At 41.2% G+C, this 27387-nt stretch overlaps 1 protein-coding gene across 1 annotated transcript in view; it reads left to right on the top strand.

The window, feature by feature from the left end:
* The first annotated feature begins 12897 nt into the window (after window positions 1-12897).
* Window positions 12898-27387, top strand: part of Frmpd4 (FERM and PDZ domain containing 4) — a 627756-nt gene continuing 613266 nt past the window's right edge. The window contains exon 1 of the mRNA XM_032889687.1: window positions 12898-14485. Within this exon, the coding sequence (XP_032745578.1) occupies window positions 14445-14485 (41 nt within the window). The 5' untranslated portion in view covers window positions 12898-14444. The remainder of the gene's footprint in view (window positions 14486-27387) is intronic.

Raw genomic sequence — 27387 nt, forward strand, 5'->3', positions numbered from 1 at the left:
AGAGGTTCCATTATGTTATAAAATGCAAATTCGAAGGTCAGCATTACAGGCTGTTTCTAGAAAACAACGTCATCCAGGGTCAAGCCTCCAGCCCACTGCCACAAATCTCCATGTTTTGCCATTGCCTGGTTTCAAGAAAATAGCTACAGACTTAGAGAGATGACTCAGTGGATAGAAAGTACATGCTACACAAGTTTGCAGGCCAAGGTTTGAATCCCTAGGAACCTAAGAAACAGTTGGGCATGGTAGCAAACACATCTATAATTGTCAAATTACTAAAGAAGATGGCGGACAAGGCAGGAGATTCATAGACACTTCTGGGTGTGGGTTGCTAGCCTTGTGTATGCAGTGGAACAATGAGACCCTTTCTCAAAAGAAGATGTAGGACTGAATCCTGACTTCTACAGGCCGGCTATCTAAAGTGGAAGCCTGTATTCACATACAACACATATACCCTCCTAACCACCTCATACAAGTACATGAAGACCTCCATATACACATTAAATTAATAAATGAGTATAGAGTAAAATAACCTGAATTTTTTTCCTTTTTACGGTCTATTTTATTTATAATTGTGTGTGTTTGTGTGTGTGTGTGTGTGTGTGTGTGTGTGTGTGTGTGGTGGGTTTCAGTTGTGTGGAGGTGTCCTCAGAGGCAAAAGGTGTTGAGAATTCCTGGAGATGGAGCTACAGGTAATTGTGATTGATCTGATACGGTGATAGGAATGAAACTCTAGTCCTCTGGAACAGTGATATGGACTTTTCATTGAGGAGTCTTATCCAACAACCCATTAAAAGATTTTTAATACAAAAGGTAATAGAAATAGTTCAAGATTTGTTGGCCACATTTAGAGACAGGAAGCAGTGAGAGATGAGATTAATAATGTTAGGTCATCAATATAGGACTTTAAGAACTGAGGAAGAGGCTCTCTTTCCCCCATGAAGGAGAAGGCAGTCTTGTTGAAGAGGCAACATGAGTTTGCTCTATCCCTCAAAATAAAGATGTATCAGACAGATTTTTTTTCTGCACTGCTGCATGCATGTGTGTGTATGTGTGAATGCGTCTCTGTCTGTATAATGAATGGCACAATAAATATTAATCAAGTGAACTAATCAGTAAGGTATTAAATCAATACATGAAGGAGAGCTCAAAAACCTGGAATGAGTCGTTCCAAGTCAGCTAGTTTTGTACATGCATCTTACTTAAAGTTCACCATCCTAATAGTCTTCAGGACTGGGGCAATTTATCCATCAAGCAGAAGTGCTGCTATTCAAAGTGGTTTGATTAGTTTTTGTCTAGGCCCGGGCCAAAGTGCAGGAAGATTTTTTTTTAACAGCAGAAAGACAGCATAAAGGTGAAAGTGGAACTGAGAGGTTTAAAATGAGTCCAAAAATGCTAAAATGTCTCTCAGGCAAATAGTATGTTATGTCTTTCCTTCTTTCTTTCCTTCCTTCTTTCTTTTTTCTTTCAAAGAATTCAAAATACTATTGTGTGATATACCACAGTAAAGATTCGTATGTTCTGACAATCTGCATTTATAGGATCTTTAAAATGACCCCTTCCTCTTTTTCTTACTGTAGCTCATCACACTAGAGGAGATTAAGGAGGAAGGTAATAATTGTACTCCTCCATTAGCTAAATTTTGGTGTGTTCTAGAACATTGTGGGCAAGAGGGTAGGGATAAAGATAAAAGATGAATTAGATGAATTAACGAGCTTATTGAAAGATGCATGTACCAAATGTAGTTGTTAACCTCAAATAAAGTTCATCTGCTGGGGAGTTGCAATGGTCCTTTTCCCTTACCATATAGATACACAGCAGATTGGTAAAAGTTTCTGATCTTGAATGGGTTCCTTCTGGATTTCAATGCTACAGAAGCAGATGGGCTCCTTGACTATCTTGCCTCTCTTGGCCTTTTTCAGGAAGAGCCACTCCTGTGTTTCTATTGCATGGGAGTGGAATGGAAGTGGGGTGTGGCAGTGCAGTGTCCCCATAAATCATATAGATGAAGATGTGAACACTTCCAACTCCAGAAACTCTTGCTCCACACACATGAGTGCTGGAATTGTAGCTGTCCCCACCCCAGCACTTAGGGGATGGAATCTGAATCCTAGTACCTTGTTTATTGTTCTTTCTAAAGGTGTGTGTGTGTGTGTGTGTGTGTGTGTGTGTGTGTGTTCATTTATTCCTTGAGTTTTCATATATCACTCATACTGCAGGCATGTGGAAGTCATAGCACACCCTACAGGAGTGGGTTCTCCCCTTCCACATAAAGTCTCTGGATTGAACTTTGTTCATCTGATTTGTGCAGCAAGCTCCTTGATTATGCTGAGCCATCTCATTGGCCCACATTTAAATAATTTCAAGTCTGCTTTAAGGTAATTAAACATAAAGAGGAAAAATGGAATTGCACTTGTAAAAGGGAGCTATTTTTCTTCCATAAATCCATACATGTAAGTTCTCTACTTGGTGCTGGATATATCACACAGAAACAATGCTTCTCATAGCATAATAATCCTCATATTTAATAAGAATTATTGTCACCACTTAGCTTTTCTGGTCTCCCCCTTTTGTCATCCCTAAAATGGAATAATAATACCTTTCTTATCTAACTTACAGGGTGATTTCCAGGACTAATGAACAAAAGCATTTAGAAAAATCAAACCTTACAAATGTACAGTATGAGTCATATCCTTATTTAATACTAATAAAAATAATAATCTTTTAAAATGAACTTGTCTTGCCTTCCAATTTCTAGTCTTTCCTCCTACCTCTATGTAATACTAAGATAGGCAGAAAGATAAAAAAGAAGAAAAGAAGGGAGAGCAAGCATGAAAACTGGGGAGGGAAAATGCCTTCTTTCTTTCAATTGTTCACCTGAACTCTTCAAAATCCCTTTCTTTAGCCATTTACCGGACAGCTGGAGACACTGCTTCCTTATTGAGTGCCAAAGTCCTCTACAGAAGGTAAATTAACATTTGTACTAAGTACAACCTATTTAGTGGCCCAATACTGTCTCCCAAGCACCTTTCAAACTTTCAGACTCATAGCTTCAACTGGCACCAAATATCAACAGAGTGCTTTGCAGCCCATTGAAGTTATTATATGACAAATAATGCATTGGTTTTTTGTCCCCTAAAACCTCATCTCAGGGACATCCCCATTGGCCTGGGCTTCAGGTTCAATATTTAGTAGATTCTTTTATTCTGCCTTACTAGTTCTCATGCATTAATTATACTCAGTCCTGATAATTTTTGCCTCAATCCAATTCTGTATCATTTCTCCCCACCCTCTCATATGTGTGTGCACATGTATGTTCGAGTGTGTATAGTCTCATATTGTTGTGTTCCTATATGTGTATCAATGCTGATTACTCTCCTCCACCTTATTTGTTTAGGGCCTCTCTTTCTGTTTAACCTAGAGCTCAAAGTTCTGGCTAACCTAGCCGACCAGCCCGCTCCATTCCTGCCTTTGGGTGCTGGAATCACAAGTGAATTGTCACACCAACTTCTAAAATGTGAGCCATCACCCCAGTTCCAGTTCCATCCCTCCTGTTTCTGCTCTAGAGCCTCTCTTCTGACTTATTTCCAGTCCTTTCCCAACATTCACCAGAAGGATTTAATTAAACTGTGCACAAGACAAGACTTTTTTTTTTTTACTTTGAAATATTCCTTGACTCTCTATGACTAACACCATGGTTCAATTCTCAAAGGAGGTTCAGAGAAAGCTCACAAGGTTGTGTTAGTAGGATGGTCAAAGTGAAGGTCATTGGGTTAGGGTATCTATTATCCCTTCATGAAGGAGACTATCACTCCATATTTTCTTTCTCTTCAGAGTTCATGGAAGCTATTGCTTTGGGACCCATTTTTTCTGTGTAGAACTGGAAGTACAGTGAACCATAGTCTGTGTGTGTGTGTACATATATGTGTACATATGCATATGTATATGTATATAGCCTATGACCTATAGCATACTTGTTAAGCATCATCTGTCTCTCTTCCCTTCTTCCTGTAGAAGAAAGCCTCAGCCTACTTGCCTTCCTTGTACACCAAGGATTGCTTTCTCCCTTTGATTATCCTACTACATTATGCTGTGAATCATGAAGACCCACTCACCTTCATCTTGCATTTAGGGTGCCTACATGGACTGTGCCTTTTCAGGATCTAGTTACTACCTCCAGGGAGTCTTCCTTTGTTCCTGGATTGGCTCCTCTCTGACAACCATTATATACTAGTTCAGCTTTGAGACATTTTAGATGGTGGAGGGCAAAGGAGTCTGGATTCTGGTCCTTGATCTGCTGCTAACCATTTGTGACTAACAGTTGGTTTTATAACACACAGTTCATTGATTGGTTCCTTGATTTCCCCCAGTCCTCACTTTATGTAACATACATTGTAGTAGAGGAAACAGTAAGTCAAAACAAACTACAAAGATCCTCCAGTATGAAGTGCAGTGTAGAAAAGCAGAACAAAGATGGAGTTCCATGGCAAAGCACATTCTTAGCATGACTGTAGTCCTAGGTTCAATCCCAGCATCAAAAGAACACAAAAGTGCCTGAGAATGGAGTTTTTGTATTTGAATACCAAGTAGAAGTTTCCTGGAAGATACAACATACCCTATTTTGTATAGAGATAGGGGGAGGTATCAGGGTTACTAGTCAGTAGGTCATTGCAGTCATCTAGTCCAGGGACCATGGTGGTTTGTGTATGTGAATATGATCAAATTAGTGAGACATGCAAGATGTATAAATGTTTCAGATGTTTTGTTTTATTTTGTTGTGGCTTGTTTTATTTGATACAAGGTCTCCAGAGCCTGAGCTAGCTGTGCTGAAACTTGCAAGGTAAATCAGGTTGGCTTTGAACTTGAGGCAACATCCTCACTTTTGGCTCCCACATGTTCCTGAACTCTGTACACACAGGCATGTGCCATAAATAGATCAAGTTTGGGTCCATTTGAAAAGTAGATCTGAAAGACTCAGTCACTGGTCTGAGATGAGGTTTAATGGGGAAAAAAAATCAAAGTTGACTTCTGGATGTTGGAATGAAGCAGCTAGAAGGGCGGAGTGGGTGTTAGTGGTTGGAGATAGTAGGGTTCTAGTAATTCCTTTAAAGACACATAAAATTCAAGGTACATATTAGACTTTAGATCTAGGGATGTTTAAGAATGCCATGAGAGTTCTAAGCCAGAGCCATCACCACTTTAGATGGTATCAAAAATCACTAAAGCCATTAAGATCACCCAAAAAGGCCAGCAAAGACACTCAAGCAGAAGTACTGAAACTCCAGCAGGACAAAGGGATTTCGCTGAAGGAGATGGAAGTGTCAAGAGATTGCGTTAAAAGGCTGTGTGGCCAGGACTGTTGTTAAGTTGGTGGAGTGCTTGCTTAGTGTCCTAGTATTGTTCTTCTACTGGGGATAATAATACAACCCAAAGCATGAGAGAGGAAAGGGTTTGCTTCCACTAATGCTTCAAAGTCATAGTCCGTCACTGAGGGAAGTCAGGGCAGGAACTCAAGGCAGGAAACTGGGGCAGAATCTATGGAGGGATGCTGCTTACTGGCTCACTCACTAGGACTTGTGTTGAGCTAACTTATACAAATTAGGTCTGCCAGTCAAGGGTGGCAATACCCAAAGTGGGGGTAGCATCCCCACACCCCCCAAACTCTAGGCAATCCCTTAGTTGGGACTCCGTCCCAATTATTCTTGATTGACTAGCCAGGATGCCTAGCATGCAAGGAACGTCTGAATTGAAGTCCAGGCATTGCATAAACTGGTTATGGTGGCTCCTATTGTGACGAGCACTAGGGAAGTAGAGGTAGGTGCATCAGCAATCCAAGGTCCTCCTTTTTAATATTCTGCTCCGTTTTAATACCATGTACTAAGGCCAGCCTGGGACACATGAATTTCTGTCTCAAAATGAACAAATAAGACTATATAGAGAAGGGTTGGGGATTTAGCTCAGTGGTAGAGCGCTTGCCTAGCAACCCCAAGGCCCTGGGTTCGGTCCCCAGCTCCGAAAAAAAGAAAAAAAAAGAAGAAAAAAAAAAGACTATATAGAGAAGTGAATGTCACCTGAGTCTTTGATCTTAGCCATTCTGACTGGGGTGAAGTGGAATCTCAGAGTTGTTTTGATTTGCATTTCCCTGATGACTAAGGATGTTGGCCATTTCTTTAGGTGCTTCTCAGTTGTCCCAGTGGATGGAAACGCTAGGGTGGGGAGGTGGGTGTGGGTGGGCGGGTGGGGAACATGCTCAGAAGTGGATGGGGGTGGGGTGGGATGGGGGGGTTCCAGAGGGGAAACTGGGAAAGGGAATAACACTTAAAATGTAAATAAATAAAATATCCAATAGAAAAAGAGGGAAAAGAAGAAGTGAATGTGAAGTCACATGAAAATGATCCAGCATTTTAGGTAAACTGCAGACAAAGGAGGAAATGCCTCTTGAGGGCCTTGAGAAGGCCAGCGAATCAAGGATGACACCCTGGAAGGTTGGTGTGTCATGTGGATTTGCAAGGAGCAGACAGATAGCAGAGAGCTTGGACACAGAAGTATGGCAGAATTTAACATTTTACATGTTGCCCATGATTATACCACTTTGTTGAAAAACACCATGCACCAGTGAATTTGCTCATTTCTTTTCTCTCTAGCTTCTATATCCTATCTATCCACAGATCCTGTTTAGCCTGTTCCTTGGAGGTGGTGATCATATGCTACTTTCTTGTCTCATTCTTCTCTGTGCTCGCTCCACCTCTGTGTCATACTTGGATGATTAAATCTTGCTTTCAGGTCACTTTTGTGCCGCTACAACAGGTTCACTCAAGAGTGTAAGCCAACCTAGAAAGGTGACCTTGCCACATTGTGCTAAACTGTCCTCCTATAGTTCTTTATTCCATAGTGGGACCAGGCAGCTTTTGTGGCCTAAATATCCTGTATCTCCTGCAGGTCACCAAATCTCACTTCGTTCATCAGTGTGTTCCTCTCCTCTTTCATTATTATTGCTGTAACTTTTAATTTATAAATTTCCTTTATGAAAACACTTTTTTAGATTGTTTTCTTTTAGATGCATGAATGTTTAGCTTGTATGCATGTTTGTGCAGGGTATTAGTACTTAGTGCCTAAGGAAGTCAGAAGAGGGCTCTAGATCCCCTCAAACTAGAGTGATAGATGGTTGTGAGCCACTATGTAGGTGGTTTCTGGGAATCAAACCACGTTCTCTGCACAACCAGTGCTCTTAATCCCTGAGACATATCTCCAGATCCAATAATTAGTTTCGTTATCATATTTTCATACATATAAATCAACATTATCATTGCTCATTTTTCAAATTAATTGCTCCATTGCTCAACCCATCTTTCCTTGTTAAACTTTTCTTTCCCCAAATAGTTTTTCATTCTACTTTTATGTCATGTATATTTCATTATCCCTTTTTCTTTCGTTACCCATGCACCTCTTCCTCATAGTTCCTTTTCTATTTTCATCCCCACCCCAAATACTTACCTATACATATACATTTAAATTTAGGTTCTACGTAAAAGAGAAACCATGGTGGTTATTTTCCCAAGGCTGGCTTATTTCACTTAATGTACTTATTTCTAGTTCTGTTTATTTCCCTGAAGGTATAATTTTGTTCTTTTTAAAGCTAAATAACATCCCATCGTGTATATTCATGTACTCTGTTTTCTATATCTATTCTTTTATTTGATTAACAAAAACGATTTTTAAGATTTTATTTATTTTGATGTTATGTATGAGTGTTTGCCTGAATGTCTATTTGTGCATTGTTTGTATATAGGGCCCAAATATGCCAGAAGAGGGCAGCAGATCTCCCTGGTACTGGACTTCTATATGAATGCTGGGAACAGAACCCAGGTCTTTTGCAAAGAGCAGCAAATTTTCTTAACCACAAAATCATCTTTTCACCTCTTTCCTCTACACCCATTTGTTTTTGTTTTTTTAAGGATTTTAATGATTTTTTATTGTATTTTAGATTTTTTAAAATGTGTTTTGTTGGCCTGGTGCCCATAGAGGTCAGAAGAGATGTTGGATACTGTCTTAATAGGAGTTACTATTGTTGCAATAAAAACAGCAATTAAAAGCAACCTGGTTTAAAAATGGGCGATTGGTTATTTCATACTATTCTTCAAGGTAACAGTCCATCATGGGGGAAAGTCAAAGCAGGATCTCAAGCAGGGCAGTAACTTGGAAGCAGAAACTGAAGCAGATGCCATAGAGGAGTGTTGCTTACTGCCTTGTACTTCATAGGTTGTTTAACTTGCTTTTTTCTTTTTGTTTAGGTTTTATTTACTTTATTTTATGTGTATAAGTGTTTTGTCTGTATGTATGTCTGTGCAACATGTGCATGCAGTATCCTTAGAGGCTTGACGAGGTCCTGAGATCCCCTGGAATGGGTCTTAGAGAGGGTTCTGAGCCATCATATGGTTGCTGGGAATCAAACCAGGGTCCTTTGGAAGAACAGCTAGTGCTCTTAACCACTGAACCATCTGTTTACCATCTTCAGACTACGTTTTTATGGAACAACTCAGAATCACCTGCCCAGGGTTGGCAGCATACACAGTGGGTGGGCTGGTTTTGGCCACTACTTGCATGTTTTTAAATTTTAAATTGCAGTACTCTTTTTAGATTTCTTCTTAAAATTTATTTTATGTCTATGTGTATTTTGCCTGCATCTTTTGTCCATGTACCATGTGTGTGCAGTACCTGTGAAGGGCAGGAAGGGGCATTGGATCCTCTGGGTCATCAGTTGCAGACAGTTGTGACTTGATATGTGGATTTTGGGTCCTCTGGAAGAAGAGCCAGTACTTTTGATTGCTGAGCCATTTCTCCAGTCCCCCAAACACAGTACTCTGAAGATAAACATACTGACAGCCATCATAGTTTTCAAACATATCCCAATGTTCTTGCCTTAGGGCCTCTGTTCAGGTCATGTCCTTGTTGTTCCTTCTATATGGTGTGTTCTGCATCATGAACCTTGAATGGGAACAACTTCCTGTTCATACTGTCTGTGGTTTAATGCTACTTCCTTAGAGAACTCTTCTCTAACTACTGTATCTTAGGTAACCACCTTCTCACCCCCTTCTAATAAAACTGAATTTAATTCTTTGCCTGATCTATTTTTTTTCACTTGTAGCCATCTCTATTTTATTTCTCCTCCTCCTCCTCCTCCTCCTCCTCCTCCACCTCCTTCTTCTCCTTCTCCTCTTTTTTTTCCTCATTCTTATTACCTATTGTCTACCCGGGTCTTAGTAGTTACTCTTATGTTCCTGTGATGGCACATCATAATAAAGTCACTTATAAAGCAAAGCATTTAATTGGGGGATTCTTTAAGTTTCTAAAGGTGCCATTATGGTGGGGAAAATGGCAGCAGGCAGACAGGCATAGTATTAGAGCAGTAGCTGAGACCTTACATCCAAATCAGTAAGTTGGAGGCAAAGAGAATGAGACTAGTCCTAGTTTTGGATCTTAAGGCCTTAAATTACACCCTCAGGAACATACCTTCTCCAACAATGCCACATCTCCAAATTCTTCTTAAAATGATTTCACCAACTAGGATCCCAAAATTCAAATATATGAGGCTATGGGAGTCATTTTCATTCTCACTCAAACCACCACAAACCCTGCTTTCCCCATCCCCATCAGTAGATTATGTGAGCAAAAGCTTAAAGTTTTGCCTGTAGCAATCTGTGGTACATGGGAGGATCTCTACAAATAAATATTAAATGGGTGGATACATCTAGGCTCACAGTGGATTCCCAGGGCAGTGGTGAAGAAATTCCTCCCTCTTGCTTCTGAGAGGCCTCCAGGACACAATATATAATATGATCCTGGGCCCTGCGTGACTAGCCCCTTACCACTTTACATTGAATTTGTAGGCAATGATGGTCATCTTTGGTGAGTCCTACATAACTCCACTGTTCAACCAAGACAGTACACTCAAAAGAAGAAACTTTCTTTTAACAATACTGCCCAGGTTCAAGATGCTTATGGGAATATTTCTGGAGTTAGCAGCCATATACCTCAATTCCCATGAAGTCCAATGTCAAGTCATTTTAGTATGGTAAGGTGGTGTTATTATTTGTACTTTAGACATGGGGAAACTGAGTCTCAGTCAATTTACAGAACTTGGCACTGAATCTGATGGCTGGCTCTCTTATGTATCCAACAGAGCTTGACAGTATGTCTGTCAGAATGCTGGTTCTAAGTAAAACAAATTAAGCAGTTATTTTCATAAGGCTAAGAAAACGTTTCTGATGTGTAACTCTCTAAGATCTAGAAAGGCCTTTGAGTTTATTCAGGCTACAGCTGAATTTTCAGAAAATCACAGAGGTCCTCAAGATTCAACTCTGGGGCTTTTGTTTGTTTTAGGGAGATCTGTTTCATGCTAGACAAAGAAATCTCTCCTAGCTTCTCTGCTGCACACATCTGGCACAGAGAGACGGATGGGGCTAAGAGACCAGCCACTCAGCTCTCATCCTGGCTGCCAGGCTGGCTCAGAGGTATAAACTGGCTGTGTTAGCATGTTTCACAGGAGTTGGGAAACAAAGATGTGGGGAGGGGGCTTTGCTTTAGAAAATGCTATCAATCCATTAGAAAACATACCAGACAATTACTCTATTGGAGGAGAATAAAAGCCTGGAAAAGCCAGTCATTTCCCCTGGTGACTGTTGTGCTGTGGAGAGGAGGCATCTGTACCATTCATAATTGTAGTGTAGAAATTGGCACAGCAAGAAACCCCAATGCCAGCTGTTCCAGGTAGACCAGATGTCTTGAAGGGAGGCTTTCTCTACAAGTACACAAAATGCTTATTTCCTGTCACATTTACTGTTGAATAAATACCTATGTGATATTTGGAAGAGATTTATTAATTCAAAGCTGGGGATTGAACCCTGGGTCTTCTGCATGATAGACAGGTGCTCAACTCCTTAGCTCTACTCATAAATGATACACTAATTCTTCTTTAATTGGGTACTCCTTTAAAAAATGTTTTTTCAATTGTTCTGTTGTCATAAGCAACAACAATTCTTTTGTTTGAGACAGGACCTCATGTATCGCAGGCTCAACCCAAACTCTACATGTGGTCGAGGATGATTTTGAATCCCATATTCTCTTGCCTCCACCTTTCAAGTGAATTCTGGAGTTGTGGAGTTCCAGATATGTACTATTATGCCTGGTTTATTTGGAGTTGCTGATGGAAATCCAAGCCTTTTACACACTAGGCAAATACTTTACCAACTGAGCTACATTTTCCTCAGCCCATGAAAGGCATTACTTGATTTTCTCCTTATCCCATCAAAGAGTTGGTCTGCTGCCAATAGATGCTAAGCACATCCTCTGCCACCAGAGGTTGAAACAGAGGTGAAGGGAAGAAGTCAGTTTCCATTTTATTGTGGGCATTTTAGAAGGACTGAAAAGGAAAAAAAAATTAGCTGGAGAACAAGACAGGGTCTTCACAACTATCATTAGTGATCCAAAAGAGGACAGAGGGTATAAAGGAAAGAACACTGGTTGGGAGAGGTATAAAAATCAGCCATGATGTCACAGAGGCAACTATACTTACCTGGGATGTTTGACTGAGGATGCTCTGGTTGTGAATTTAAAGAGCATGTGGTTCATTAAACATTATGTATTAAGGTCTTTCTATATCTCAGTAACTAACTGTTCAAGGCATAAAATATAGCAGTAAAAAAAATCAAAACTCAAACAAAACCAAAGTGAGATCCCTGCCTTTGTGCAGCTTTCATGCCAGCAGAAGATTTAGAAAGCATCAATGAGAAAACTTATATAATGTGCTAGTGGGTTTTAAGTGCTCTGGCAACAGGAAAAACAAACAAAACATGAAACAATGATAGATACCTGGAGGTCAGAGTAAGAAGACCTTGCAATTTCAAGGATTTTTTTGTTTTCGTTATTGTTGCTATTTTCTTTCTTTCTTTCTCTTCTTTTTCTTTCTTTCTTTCTTTTTCTTTTCTTTCTTTCTTTCTTTTTTCTTTCTTTTCTTTCTTTTTCCTTTTTGTGGAAGTAGTATTTGTGTAGGATTGATAGCATGAAGAGCCAGCCATGCAAATCGATGGAAGAATATTCTAGGCTCATGGAGTAACCAGTGAAAAGGGGAGTAATTTAAGCTAAAAGCCTAAGGTTGAAAGGTGCATCTGGAAAATAGGAAGGAGACCAGTGTTGACAGAACAAGATAAGTGTCTGGGAGGATGTGGAGAGAAGGGAGAAATGGGGGATAGGGTCCCGACATCTAGCTATTTGTTAGTACTTCTTCTTCTTCTTTGACAAAGACTTTGGCTTACACAAAAATAGAGAGATTTTGCACAGTTCAGATATGTAATATTTCTGACCGATGTTGTGTGTGTGTGTGTGTGTGTGTGTGTGTGTGTGTGTGTGTTTCTAATCTGTCTTTGAGAATGCACTGGCATAAAAGGAACGGATTTCTCTTTTTCAGTATGTTGCCTTCTATGACAGGTTGCTATGAGATTCAAATACATAAGTGCTTTAAAAATTATAAAGCATACTCAAACTATAACCACCTTAATCAAACAATAGAGTATTCTAAAGCCAATGTCTTTTTGGCCTCCCGGGTTCCAGAAGTTCCAGAATTTACATTAAACTAGGCTGCATATAAGAAGCTAAAGGAAAAATTGCCCTGCCTATTCGAAAGAAAATCTGTAATTTATGCCTGAGTTTTATTTCATCTAGATTGTGCAGATTGTTACTGATTTTATGTTTAATTTGGAGAGAAATGCCTTAAAAATAACATGGAAGTCCTGGGTCTGAATACTGAAGACTTTAAATATAACAGCAGAAGCAGAAGTCTGGGAAGTTTAAACCTATTTCCTCTTCCTTAATCCCTTGGAGAAAGAGAGAGAGAGACACACGCACTGGCTAGCTGGAGCTTCCAAGCCAGAGCCTCCAATCTTTCGCGGGAGGCATTGGCTCTTTGCGGTGGCCCTGTCGCCAGGTGAAAGCTGTCTGCGGTGGGGGTACACACTCTAGTGAAGCCAGCTGACCTTCACCGACTCTAGGAGAAATTGCGAAGAGTCTGAGAGAAGACTCCCTTCAGACTCCCAGAGAAAGAAGAAAAAGGTGAAGCCCTGAGAGAAGCTTGAGCCTCAAGGAAAGATAGCAGTGAGTTAAGGAACAGGCGTGATTATCCAAGGTAATTATGTAAAAGAGAAGAAAGAGCCTAGGAGTTCTAAATGGCTGCAACTTGGAGTTTACTCTGTCTAAGGTGAGTGTTCAATGTTTGGTTTCTGCTTCTCCGGCAAGGTTTCTCTCCCCCTCCCCTTTCCGGTTTTTGCCCACCCTCAATTTGAAAAGGCAGCTTGCTCCGCCCGCCAGACCTTACCAGCAACCCTTCTCTTCCCCGTTATCCTCAGCCCCTCCTAATTAGCACTGCACCCCGCCCCCACCCCAGCTCCTGGGACCCTGAGTTCTCTTTTCCTCTAGTAAGGAGTAGCTGGGTTTATCCCTGCACCCCGCAAATGCATCCTGTGCTTATTTCACCGACGCTGCTGTGGTGCTGCTGTCCAAAGAACACACCTTTCGAGCAAGCCCAACAGCCAGGTCTCGCTCCAGTGGTTCAGGGAAAGCAGAGGGAACTCTTGAGCTCTCCAAACTGAACCCACTCCGCTGGGTATCTTCCTTCCCTTGCCCTGACAAATGATCCCGTCTTGATCGTCCTCGCTCCTTCCCGATCCCGAGTTCTGTTTACAGAAGCCCAGGGCCGCCTGCCGTTACATTGCTCTCCCTATGGTTTTTGGAGGCTGGAGGTAGTGTGTCGCGGTCCTGCAGCACACTAAGGACTGTTGGAGCAGATCTGAAGGATCTGAGGCTCCGGGAGCAGGGTGATAGAGTGCCCCCCCCCCTGGGCGATTGGGGGTAGGGAGGCGAGAAAGGGACTCGGCTTGGGGAAGGAGGCTGGGAGGCAGCTGCAGTGCTGTGAGGGGTGCGTGCGCGTGTGCCAAGCTTGCCCGCCGCCTCCTGGTTCAGTCTGCGATCTTTGGTGCGTGGGACACTGGGCCCCAAGGACTGGGAAGCAGGAGCAGCGACCCTCACCCTAGCCTCTGGTCCTCAGGGCTCCAGGCGGTCCTCAGAGCCAAAGCTCTCAGGGCGGGGCGCAGGACCCGGGCCGCGCTCCCCGCCCCCGCTCCATTTGCCCAGACTGGCTCCTTCTCCATTGAGTTTTCCCGAAGCGGGCGCCCATCAATGGTCCTGCTTGGGGATGCACACGCAGCTCACGGCCGGAGGGGGGTAGCAGCCGCCGCCTCCAGGTACTGGCCCTCCTGGGTCTCCGCCACCACCCGCTGCTGCCACTCAAGCCCCAGGCGCACTGAGGTCCTGGCCATGGGGCTGCTGAGGCTGCCTTTCCTGGCGTGAGAAGGGGCAACGGAGCCTCCAGGCTCTGGGGTCCCCAAGCTGCCTACATGGATGTCTTCAGCTTTGTGAAGATTGCAAAGCTCTCCAGGTAGGGACCGCGCGGGTTTTCTTTGCACCTAGGGCTGCCGCAGAAACTTGGTGCCTTATTTTTCTGGGGGTTGGAAAGAGCAAAAGCTTAAAAAGAGCATCCAGGCTTAAGGTAGGACCAAAAGCAAAGGACCCGAGGCTGCTGCCTTCAACTTATTTCTCCCTTTCTGATGGGGCTTTACAGCTACAAGCATAGAACAGAACGCGCGCGCATACACACACACACACACACACACACACACACACACACACACACACACACACACACACACACACACCCCAGATATTGAGGACATCTTGTTTTCCCTCAGAAAAAAAGCCCCAGTGGCGACTAGGGGTCACACTATATGTTAAAGGCCAAGAGAGGATGGTTGAGATCGATTTTACTAGGGAAAGCCAGAAGTATTTCAAGCTTGGTTACTTGATTTCCAAATAGCAAGGACGCAAAGCCCCCTTTCCCACCCCTAAATTAGACCTCCATGCCCTGGAAAAGTCAGTTTGGAGGTTGACCCGGATGTTTCCAGCAGCGACCCAGATGGCAAAGTCATGGAGGTAGAAGAGAAAGGCTTTCAGCCATTCTTTGAGTAACTGGAAATCTAAAGCTAAAGATTTAGAAATTTGCTAAGTAGCTGTGTTATGATTAAAACTGAAGCCGAATCATCAAAATCAGGATGATTTTTTTCCCCAGCAGTGTTGATGAGAATAGTTAGTAGCATTGCCACTTTGGGGCTACCAAAGTAGTAAACTGGTCAGAGTATTCATCTATTCCCTTCCCTGCTGTGCTTCCAAAACCTTCTTTGAACCCAACAAGTCATGTCGTGTGCTTGAGGCAAAACAGAGAGGTGTTGGAAAACTCAGCCTTACTACTTCCTTACAAGACTCAGGCAGACCCTGTGCCCTGGAGGTCTAAGGTGAGATAGGCACTTTTTTCTTTCAGTATGGGAAGTATCATGCTCTACTGTCCTTTATTCTATCAGATAAGAGTGAAATGTGTTGATTGCATCAAAAACGGATGAACAATCTCAAAAACCCGAGGCAGAAAAATATGTTGACTTGGTTTGCCCAGTCCTATCAGAGGCACTCACAGCCCTCAGGTTTGGATATTGCCAACAACCGCAGCTCTTTGTTTTCCCTGCCCATCCCGAAATGCCCTCAATCATATAGGTTAATCTTCACATCAGGCATAGATTACTCTAGGGAAAGGATCCCTATGTAACATACTCTGGGAAGATTGATACTAGGGTGGTAGATAAATGTGTCGTAACAGCCACCCAGGAAGGTCCCTGCAGATCACAGGGACAATGTGTGAAGCAGTCAGTGGCTATAGGTGACAGATTATTTGGTTTCTTGCTGATTATTTCAAAGGGCCATGGCTTCACACCACTGTCCTATTAACTTCCTGCATGCTTCTGCCCATGTCTGGAAAAATAAACAGCTAGCAAATAAGAACCGTGTTCAGGAAAGAGCTAAAGGGCCAATTCTGGGATGTTGGGATGCCCTCTGTGATAGATGGAACTGGGACACAGGGAGAGAAAAGTTCAGTGGTATGGACAAAAGTAACAGTGAGAATTTTTGGTGGCCTCCTGCTAAAAGCAGCAGGATTTACAAAACAACCAGAGTCTTCACATAGTCCTTAAACTTTGGATCCCTGGAGAAGTCACTATTGTAGATCAACAAAAAGAAATATTGTATCTATTTTGGCTAGTCCGAGGTTTTTTTCTTAAAAACCCAGGCCAGGCTGCTGTGTGTGTGTGTGTGTGTGTGTGTGTGTGTGTGTGTGTGTGTGTGTGTGTGTGTGTGTGTGTGTGTCTGTGTGTCTGTGTGTGTTTGTGTCTGTGTGTGTCTGTGTGTGTGTCTGTGTGTGTGTCTGTGTGGGGGGGCAGGCAAGGGGCAGAATCTTTTTTTAAAGAAGAGTTGAAAATTCGGTAAATGAATATAAATGTTATTTTCTGTCCTTATGTCATCCACTAGCATTTTGTACTAAAGGGAGAAAGTGCTTATATTCTGAACCAATGTGCCCACTGAGAAACCTTTCAGCCTACCGGACTTTTCATTATCCCCAATGTGAGCTCCAGGATGGCACTCAAGGTAGAACAGGGATGGCTTTAGGGGTCCTCTGACTGTTTGCTTCTGCCCTTGAAAGAAGACTTGTGTGTGTATGTTAAACACTGTTAGAAAAATCAAGTATAAAAGTGCTTACACGGCAGGATTTCTCTGATTTCAGGGTGAATAATCTTCCTAAAGGATTTAACTTTGATCAGCTTGGTGGCTTGAATGCTTCAAATTCTCCTGACTTACAGGCAAACACATGTAGCTGCCCTGGGTTTGATTCTGAGCCCTTTCTTTGGTTCTTAGGAACTTCAATTTTGAAATGTTGATTCAGAAAGCATTTGTTGTAACTGTTAAGTGTCTGAATTTGTGAGTAAAAACAGTGGTCATTAAAGAGCATCCAAAGACAATATTAATCTATGCTGGAATCAATAAGCCAAGTGCTTTGACTTTCCGAGCCACCTACATTTAACTATTCATAATCTGATTTGGTGCCTTTTTATCATATAAAAATTCTGATTTTCTAATTGTCCCTCAAGAACCCAGTGCCATCGTAGCATTGCCACTTAAAATAAATACTGGCAATCTAGATTAGCTAGCAAGTGGTGGTGACCCTTTAAGCCATCTGTGTGAGTTATGACCCTGGATTGGATTCGTTGTGTGTGACACTGTGTCATAGTTCTGACTGAAGATGTTTTTTGTATTCTAATTTTCTGATTATTAAACTGCTTGATAGTTTACATGCAGTTTTACATTGCTGTTTCCTTGGTAACAGTTATATATCATTTTTCCCATCCTTGTAGATGAGAGCATTACAGACGATTTCTTTATAACCCAGTAATATTATAAAAATAGGCATATATTTTTATTGTTACTGCTCTTGCTGTTGACTATTTCATTTGTAAAGCAGATGCACTCTGTCAAATGTTTATAGAAGAACACAGTTCCGTAGACAAACATATGATTATGCTGCTTCTGCCTGAGGGGTGAGTTGAAACCCCAAATTCATAGGGGTTTTACTAAACTGAGCAATGCATTCATGAATTGAGTGACCAACTTCAATTCTATTCGATGGTAGGGTCCCAAGTATTGATGAGAAGAGTCTTCATTATGGTAGTAAGAAAATTCAGAGCAAGCTATATACTACATCTTTAAATTGTTTCTGGCATTATTTTCTTTTATCAGTATTATTATTTTGGTCTATACCAGTGAATAAAGTCTGTCATAATAAAGTGGCAATTTTGTTACTTATATCTTACTTTGCAAGAGTGAAATGCTTTAATTTGTAGTTTTCTTAGATTTTGATAGAAAACCCACTTAGATACAATAAAACTTTTATTGTTTCCCTTTATAATATCCAGAATTAACCATTCCTCGGGGAAGAAGGGAGGTAAAGAGGAAAGCAAAAGAGTAGAAGACTTGGCTCCCCACCCAAGTAATTCTGGTAACAGTGCTGATAATAGTTTAGCTCTAAGGACGAGCAGTGAAAGACCCCCAAAGACTCTGGATTTGAAATTTATTAAAGATGCTGCTTCCTCATCTTCTGAGTCCTTTCTGGTTCTGCTGACTTCTGTGGCTGTCAGGAGGCGAAATGATGAAGAGTTTCATAACAGAACTAGATTCCTTGTTTTAGGAATATTTAACTTTTTTCCCCTGGGGCTGCTGGCGTGCAGTGCACAAGTCTAGTCACTCAGCTTTTTAGGAAGAAGGCACATAGCTCTTTGTGCTCTGCCATTTCATCTCTCTCTCTCTCTCTCTCTCTCTCTCTCTCTCTCTCTCTCTCTCTCATAGGTTGTAGTGACGATGAAAGGATGAAAGTTACTTATACTTTAAAGGCATGGCCTGGAAATTCTCACTTTCTGTTCACAGCTCTTGCAGCAACCTGGTCATTCTCTCCTAGTCTCCCTCTCCCCATCTCCCTCTCCCCTCCCTCCCTTTTCCCTCCCCATCTCCCCTCCCTCCCCCCCCATCTCCCCTCCTTCTCCCTCCCCTCGCCCTATCCTTCCCATCTCCCTCTCCCTCTCCTCCCCCTCTCTCCCTCTCTCTTCCATCTCCCTCTCCCTCTCCCTCTCTTTCTCCCTCCTTCCCTCCTTTTCCTCTCTCCTCTCTCCCTCTCTCTTTCCATCTCCCTTTCCTCTCCCCTCTTTCTCTCTCCTCCCACTCCCTCCCTCTCCCTCACACACACACACACACACACACACACACACACACACACACACACATACACACACACAGAGAGAGAGAGAGAGAGAGAGAGAGAGAGAGAGAGAGAGAGAGAGAGAGAGAGAGAGTTCATGGTAGCTTAACATTATTAGTGGATAAGAAATTGATTCACATGTTGTGTTTTGTTTTCCTTTTGCTGTGCTAGAGATGGAGTAAAAGACCCTGTGCATGCTCCCACTGAGCAATAATTCTAACCTCTAGAAATGAACATCTTGGAGAAACCATATTGAAAACACTCATTTTGTTCTTAACATTAAAGGACCAAAAAATGAGGCTTTAAAAAAGATTGTTGTAACATACATACAGTCCTGGAATGTATCACCATCACATATCATTAAATGGTGCTGTTGTTGTTGTTATTTGATTGTTTGTTTCTTTCTGTAACAGGGTTTCACTGTGTAACTCAGACTAACCTGGAACTCTTTATATAGACTATGCTAGTCTGGAACTCACAGAGATCTAGCTGCTTTTGCCTCTCAACTTCTGAGATGAAAGGCATATGCCACATTCTCTTCTACTTTCTTTTTGTTTTTATTGAAGGCAGGGCACTTATAGTTAAAGCTGTCCTCAAACATATTATGTAGTTGAGGATGACATTGGAACTTCAGATGCTTTCCTCTTCTCAGTGTTGAGATTGCTGTGATAAGATGATTCATGTTGCACCGGGGACCAAACTAAGGAATCCATGCACACATACATCTACTCTACCAACTTAGCTCCATTTCCAGCCCCACAAGATGATTTTGAACCTCATCATATTGAATTGACAATGATGAGGTTAAACCAGCAGGTTAGAAAACTGATTTAAATGCCAAGTCTAGCTTGCTGTTAGGACACAGTCTGTGAGCTAAGAACGAATTTGTTATTTTTAAATGGTTTAACAAAAGAAAAGAAAAATATGAAATTGAAATTCTGGTGTCTATAAATAAAGTTTTATTGGAACACAGCCATGCCCATTCATTTTATATCGTCTATGCCTAAATTTGCTGTACAACAGCAAAGTTGAAAACATGCCATGGAAACACTGTCTCCCAAAGCTTAAAATGCTTACTGTCTCTTACAGACAAGTTTTCTTCTTTCATTCATTTTTCTTTTCTCTTTTAAAATTTGTCTTACTTGTTTTTTTCAGAATTTTATACAATTATTTTCATTATATTTACCCTTTCACCCAACTCCTCTAAGGAAAAGGGGAAGTATCCTTTTCCTGCCCACCCAACTTTGTGTCTTTTTTTTAACCCATCAAATCTGCCCATATATTCATGGATATGCTGCCTCCTACTACAGCATCCTTGACCTACCAAAGACAACACTCTTAAAGAAAACTGACTTTTCTATTGTCAACAACTACATATAGCTCCTGGGCTAGGATGTCTACCTGTCTCCTCTATGGTGAGACCTTTTCTGGCATGAGGGTACTTGGGACCTGTATATGTTGTCACAATATGTATATTATACACAATATGTATGTTATGTCAAAATGCACTATATGTATAGCTACCCTGTTGTGTCTGGAAAGCATTGTTTCCTTGTAGTCATCTCTGGTTCTGGAAGTGATTTGTCTCCTCTTCCACAATGATCGCTGAGCTGTGAGGAAGGTCTTTATAGTATAGATGTCTCATTTAGGACTTTATTCCCTGTACTTTGGTCAGTTGTGGGCTTTGTGTTGATCACCATCTAATTTCTTCTATTTCTTTCTGACTTGTACATAACTATTTACAAAATGGCCACCAACAGTGTGCACCCAACAACCCACAACCCACTCTGCTTCTTGGGGCCTTAGCATTTACACACACCAAAACTCCAAATACCACACACTTGCAAGAGCTATGTGTAGCTGGCAAAATCACACCCCTGCTAGATTAGAAGCCAAATCATAGTCAGCCATTGTGGGCCATCTGATGCGGCCTCATATCCCACACTCGGAATTAAAGTGAAAACATTAATTTATAATATTTACATGTGTGTACGTTTTTAAGAAACGAAAATGCCAAAATTGTCACTATGTACAGTCAGTAAACCCCAGCTCTTGCAGCTTTTCCTGTTTTTCGTTCTATGTCACTGTTTGGACATATGTAGGCACATGTGCTCACATGCCAGATAAAATATTAACTACTCAAATTCAATAATGTATTCAAAATTAATCGAAAAAATTATTTTTATTAAAATTTAAGATACTCCCTACTTTAGCTGTTTGAACCTGGTCCTCATAAGTGCCTGGGAACAAAGGGGTTGTGCCTGGGAACATTAATCATGCAGGTCCTTTGGCTACTCAATTTGCCTGTTTTCTTTGTACTAGAGAATTACAGAGTGTTGCTGGCCTTTCAGAGGCTATTAAACTTACACTTCAACTTGGATGAAAATGAGTGGCAATAATACTGGGAAAACTTCCCCTAGCATGTGCCAGTGAACTGGTGATGGACTGAACCTGAACGGGAGAGCGCTAGGATTTCCTTACAGTACACTTGAGCCATCCGATCCTAATGGCAACTGACCTTCATTAATCTGTTTCCATGGGAAACATTAGATAAGTGGATTTTGTTGTAGGCAGAGGAATCCAGGTAAGCTGGATCAGCCTGGAATTGAGTTGAACTTTACTTTTGGAGAATTTCAGAGGGGGAGGGGAGAGAGAGAGAGAGAGAGAGAGAGAGAGAGAGAGAGAGAGAGAGAGCCTTAAAATTAAAACCATTTTTATATCACTTAGTGTGGCTCCCTTCTTCAGCAATTAGGGTCATTATGCACTTAGGCTCTGTGAGTTATCTTCAAGAAATCTAAGCCTTGGTTTTAGATAACAAAGTTAACATTGCCATTTTTTTCCTAGCAAAGATAAAAGAAGGATTTCCTACCAGAGCTGTTACATTTTCACCTAGGGTCTACATATTTGGCATGTGGTAAATACTCTGTACTGAAATAATGAATGAATTTATATATAATCCATTATAATTCAAGTTGCAAATCAATGGTCATATATGTTTAGCTGAACAAAGACCACAACTGGTGTTTCTTGAATGCAAATAAGTGCAAATATTGAGGTGTTAAAAAAATATCCTGAGGCCTGAGAGAATGCTCAATGGTTAAGAACAGTGGATGTTCTTCCAGAGTCCCTGGGTTCAATTCCTGACGTGGTTGCTCACAATCAGTATCGCGGAACCCAAAAGACTCTTCTGGTATCTTCAGGCACAAGGCATGCATGTGGTGGACAGGCATATACACAAACAAAATATTTACATATAAAAATAAGTAAGTAAATCTCTACGATAAAATAAATGGCTTAGGTCTTAGAGCGCAAATTTTCATTTCTATTTAGAAACATGAAGCCTATTTTTCTCCAGTGTGATTGATGACTAAAGTGTCATCAACTGAGACCTGGGAAAAGCTGTTGTCATCTCAATAAGCAAAGTTATAATTGCAGTGAAACGAATTTTTATAGGTGTCTGTTGTAAGAAGTCACTGATGAGTGATGGGAAAAATAATTTCTATGAAAGAAACATTTTTAAAGTTTGAAGAAGGAAATTATAGTGACCATTTATTAAAGAATTGTGTTGTATATGAGATCTTCATAGGAGAAAATATAACATGATAGATATGCTCCAAATTAGTGTTGAAATTTGCCTACTGAATGTAAAAATACTCACAGTTTAATGTTCAAGGACATTTTTGTGAGCATACAGCTAAGTTGATTCAAAGTATTTCTGCCTGTTTTACCTTAGGTCAAATGTGTAACCATGCTGGTTTCCCAAGACCTCTTGGAATGGAATGCTTTTCTCTTTTGCATTGTATGGTTCACTCTACCACTCTTGACCCTGGTACAGTAGCAATTAGTGTTGAGTTCCTTCTGGGATTAGTCTGTCCCAAGCCAGTCACTTATGTAAATGAATTGTGGCTCAGGGTAATGCTTTCATCTCTAGTACAGGGCCCAAGTTGACAAACAAAAGACCACTTAATTTGTTTACCAGGACTTTTTTGGTATTTATTATATTTTGACTACCAGTTTTACTGAGTCACAGCTTGGCCACCTGACTTTTTCACAAGTATGATTTTTTAATGTTCTTTCTCTGCCCAGTGTGTCAGTTCCCTTTAGAGATAGAGCCATGTGCTTGATGATAATGTATTTGACTAAGGAGAAGGAACATCAATATCTTCCGTAGGATCAGTCTTACAGGACTTTTCTCTAGTAGTCCTTAGCTCTTAATTCTGTGAAGTGATGGGGTACGGAAACTACTCATATAGTCATTGAGGAAACGTGGAAGATACAAGCTTTCTAATTCTCAGTATACAGTCCTGTATAGGACTATCAAGTCCTTGGGGGAGAGATACGTATGACAAGGTAGAAGGATTTTAAGGGTTATAGTTTGTATTAAATTCCTTTATCTGCCTACTCATTTTCAAGTGTCCAGAGGTCTAGCATATATAATTTTGTGGGAAGTTGTGAAATTTAGTTTAGTTGTATACTCTGTCATTTCTAGACATTCTGGTCCTTGATTTTTTTCCTAACATTTTTTGAAAAGGGATCTCAAGTATCTGAGATTCACTATAGAGAGCAGAAGATGACATTGAATTTCTATTGCTCCTGCCTAGACTGTGTGAGTGCTGGAATTACAGCCATGAGTCCCTTTGCCTGGCTTACGCACTTCTAGAGCTGGAACCCAGGGCTTCGTGCATTCCAGGCATGCACTCTACCAACTGAGTAAGCTATATCACTAGTCTCCTCATAACACTAATTCAATGTGTGGAGTATTGCATTGTTTTTCTAATCCTTTTTTATTCATTGTGATAGGAACATACTATATAACCTTCACTGGCTCAAACTACAGAGATCTACCTATTTCTATCTCCTAAGTTCTGGGATTAAAGTTTTGGGCCATCACACTTGACTCTACTTTTTTAAACATTTTTTTATTATTATTTTTTATTAACTTGAGTATTTCTTATTTACATTTGAATGTTATTCCCTTCCCGGTTTCGGGCAAACATCCCCTAATCCCTCCTCCCATTCCTTATGGGTGTTCCCCTCCCACCCTCCCGCCCATTGCCGCCTCCCCCAACAATCACGTTCACTGGGGTTCAGTCTTAGCAGGACCAAGGGCTTTCACTTACACTGGTGCTCTTACTAGGATATTCATTGCTACCTATGAGGTTGGAGTCCAGCGTCAGTCCATGTATAGTCTTTAGGTAGTGGCTTTAGTCCTGGAAGCTCTGGTTGCTTGGCATTGTTGTACATATGGGGTCTCGAGCCCCTTCAAGCTCTTCCAGTTCTTTCTCTGATTCCTTCAGCAGGGGTCCTATTCTCAGTTCAGTGGTTTTTGCTGCTGGCATTCGCCTCTGTATTTGCTGTATTCTGGCTGTGTCTCTCAGGATCGATCTACATCCGCTCCTGTCGGCCTGCACTTATTTGCTTCATCCATCTTGTCTAATTGGGTGGCTGTATATGTATGGGCCACATGTGGGGCAGGCTCTGAATGGGTGTTCCTTCTGTCTCTGTTTTAATCTTTGCTTCTCTATTCCCTGCCAAGGGTATTCTTGTTCCCCCTTTTAAAGAAGGAGTGAAGCATTCACATTTTGATCATCCGTCTTGAGTTTCATGTGTTCTATGCATCTAGGATAATTCAAGCATTTGGGCTAATAGCCACTTATCAATGAGTGCATACCTTGCGTGTTTTTCTGTGATTGGGTTACCTCACTCAGGATGATATTTTCCAGTTCCAACCATTTGCCTATGCATTTCATAAAGGCATTGTTTTTGATAGCTGAGTAATATTCCATTGTGTAGATGTACCACATTTTCTGTATCCATTCCTCTGTTGAAGGGCATCTGGGTTCTTTCCAGCTTCTGGCTATTATAAATAAGGCTGCTATGTACATAGTGGAGCACGTGTCTTTTTTATATGTTGGGGCACCTTGTGGGTATATGCCCAAGAGAGGTATAGCTGGATCCTCAGGTAGTTCAATGTCCAATTTTCTGAGGAACCTCCAGACTAATTTCCAGAATGGTTGTACCAGTCTGCAATCCCACCAACAATGGAGGAGTGCTCCTCTTTCTCCACATCCTCGCCTGCATTTGTTGTCACCTGAGTTTTTGATCTTAGCCATTCTGACTGGTGTGAGGTGAAATCTCAGGGTTGTTTTGGTTTGCATTTCCCTGATGACTAAAGATGTTGAACATTTCTTTAGGTGTTTCTCAGCCATTTGGCATTCCTCAGCTGTGAATTCTTTGTTTAGTTCTGAACCCCATTTTTTAATAGGGTTATTTGTCTCCCTGCGGTCTACCTTCTTGAGTTCTTTGTATATTTTGGATATAAGGCCTCTATCTGTTGTAGGATTGGTAAAGATCTTTTCCCAATCTGTTGGTTGCCATTTTGTCCTAGCCACAGTGTCCTTTGCCTTACAGAAGATTTGCAGTTTTATGAGATCCCATTTGTCGATTCTTGATCTTAGAGCATAAGCCATTGGTGTTTTGTTCAGGACAGAACAATTTGCAAATTCATCTGGAATAACAAAAAACCCAGGATAGCTAAAACTATTCTCAACAATAAAAGGACTTCAGGGGGAATCACTATCCCTGAACTCAAGCAATATTACAGAGCAATAGTGATAAAAACTGCATGGTATTGGTACAGAGACAGACAGATAGACCAATGGAACAGAATCAAAGACCCAGAAATGAACCCACACACCTATGGGCACCTGATTTTTGACAAAGGAGCCAAAACTATTCAATGGAAAAAAGATAGCATTTTCAGCAAATGGTGCTGGTTCAACTGGAGGTCAACATGTAGAAGAATGCAAATCGATCCATGCTTATCACCCTGTACAAAGCTTAAGTCCAAGTGGATCAAGGACCTCCACATCAAACCAGATACATTCAAACTAATAGAAGAAAAACTAGGGCAGCATCTCGAACACTTGACTCTTCTTACCATCTCCTGAATTCAAGCTTTTCTATGTGGCACTGAAGTTTCTCTAAGTTGCACTAAGCAGTATATTTACTGATCCATTGGACTGGGTTTGGTCCAGTTCTTTCTTTGGTCAAATGGAAGTTGGATAGGAACCACAGAATGTCCATTTTAGTAGAAGTAGAATGTCCATTTTTGTTTCTTTTAAAATGTTTATTGTTAAAAATATTTATTTTTATGATAATGATGATGATGATGATAATGGTGATGGTTTTGTGTGTGTGTGTGTGTGTGTGTGTGTGCGCGCGTGCGCGCGTGCGTGACCGAATGTATATGGAGGTTGTACTAGCTGGTTTTGTGTGTCAAATTTTGAAATTTTAGTATGTAAAGACTGTGGGACATTAAAGTTATGTAGATCTTGGGGATGAATAAGAAAGTAAGGGTCGAGGCTTAATAGTAATGTGTTTGTGTGTCAAGTTGACAAAGGGGTCAATTAGACTGGCTGGTTTTATGTGTCAACTTGACACAAGCCAGAATTATCACAGAGAAAGGAGCCTCCCTTGAGGAAATGCCTCCATGAAATCCAGCTGTAAGGCATTTTCTCAATTAGTGATCAAGTGTAGAGGGCCTATTTTGGGTGGTGCCATCCCTGGGTTGGTAGTCTTGGGTTCTATAAGAAAGCAAACTGAGCAAGTTAGAGGAAGCAAGCCAGTAAGTAACAACCCTCCATGGCCTCTGCATCAACTCCTGCTTCCTGACCTGCTTGAGTCCTGACTTACTTTGGTGATGAACTTTTGTTTTCTCATGGACTTCCTTTTGTGCAGAAATAGAAACCCTGACTAACACAGATGTCATAGGACAATTTTGTGGCTTTTATTCTCTCCTTTCACTTTTATATCAGTTCTGGGCATTAAACTCAGGTCACCATGTGTTGTGGTTTGAATAAGAATGGCTGCTCTGGGCTCATCTATTCAAATAGTTGGTCTCTAGATGGGGAAACTATTTGCTAGGATCAGGAGATGTGGTCATGTTGGAAGAGGTGTTTTACTAGATGTACGGGTTTGAAGTTTCAAAGTCCCATTTTCCCCTAGTATCTCCCCCTGACTCTTATTTGCAGATAAGGATGTAAGCTCTCTGATACTGCTCCAACGCTAGTCTGCCTGCCTGCTGCCATGTTCCTGATCATGCTGTTTATAGATTCATCCTCTGATCAGTAAACCTCCAACTGAATGTGTTTTTTCATAAGTTGGCTTGTTCCTGGTGTTTCTTCAAAGAAGTAGAAAAGTAACCAAGACACTGTGGTTTCATGGCAAGTACTTTACACACTGACCCTTTGCCAGGCCCGTTGACTCTTTATTGCTTGTAATAGGAAGAACTTCTTGGCTTGGTTTGACCTGTTCATCCCAGAAGACAGACTCCTATTTAGTAGTACTATCTGGAAAATCTGGAAGCATGAGAACAAATGGTTTTTTTTCTATAATGCTATGGATGTGGCTTCATGATGGTAGTGGTTGTCCAAGATTAATGACAATATGAATGAGTCATAGTTTGGGTGGCGTTTCATTTATGAGCTCTTTGAGAGTAAGGCCCCTCTGTATGGAACCTCCTTGGTTCATAGTATTTGGTAACATAAATGAATTAAGGTAAAGCCATACTATGTCCCTATACTTTGAAACATTGATGATCAGAGATATTCCTGCTTTAGGACTTCATTCAACATATTAGACTCTTAAAATAATTG

This window comes from Rattus rattus, chromosome X, assembly GCF_011064425.1.
Source record: "Rattus rattus isolate New Zealand chromosome X, Rrattus_CSIRO_v1, whole genome shotgun sequence".
Classification (NCBI taxonomy): Eukaryota; Metazoa; Chordata; class Mammalia; order Rodentia; family Muridae; genus Rattus; species Rattus rattus.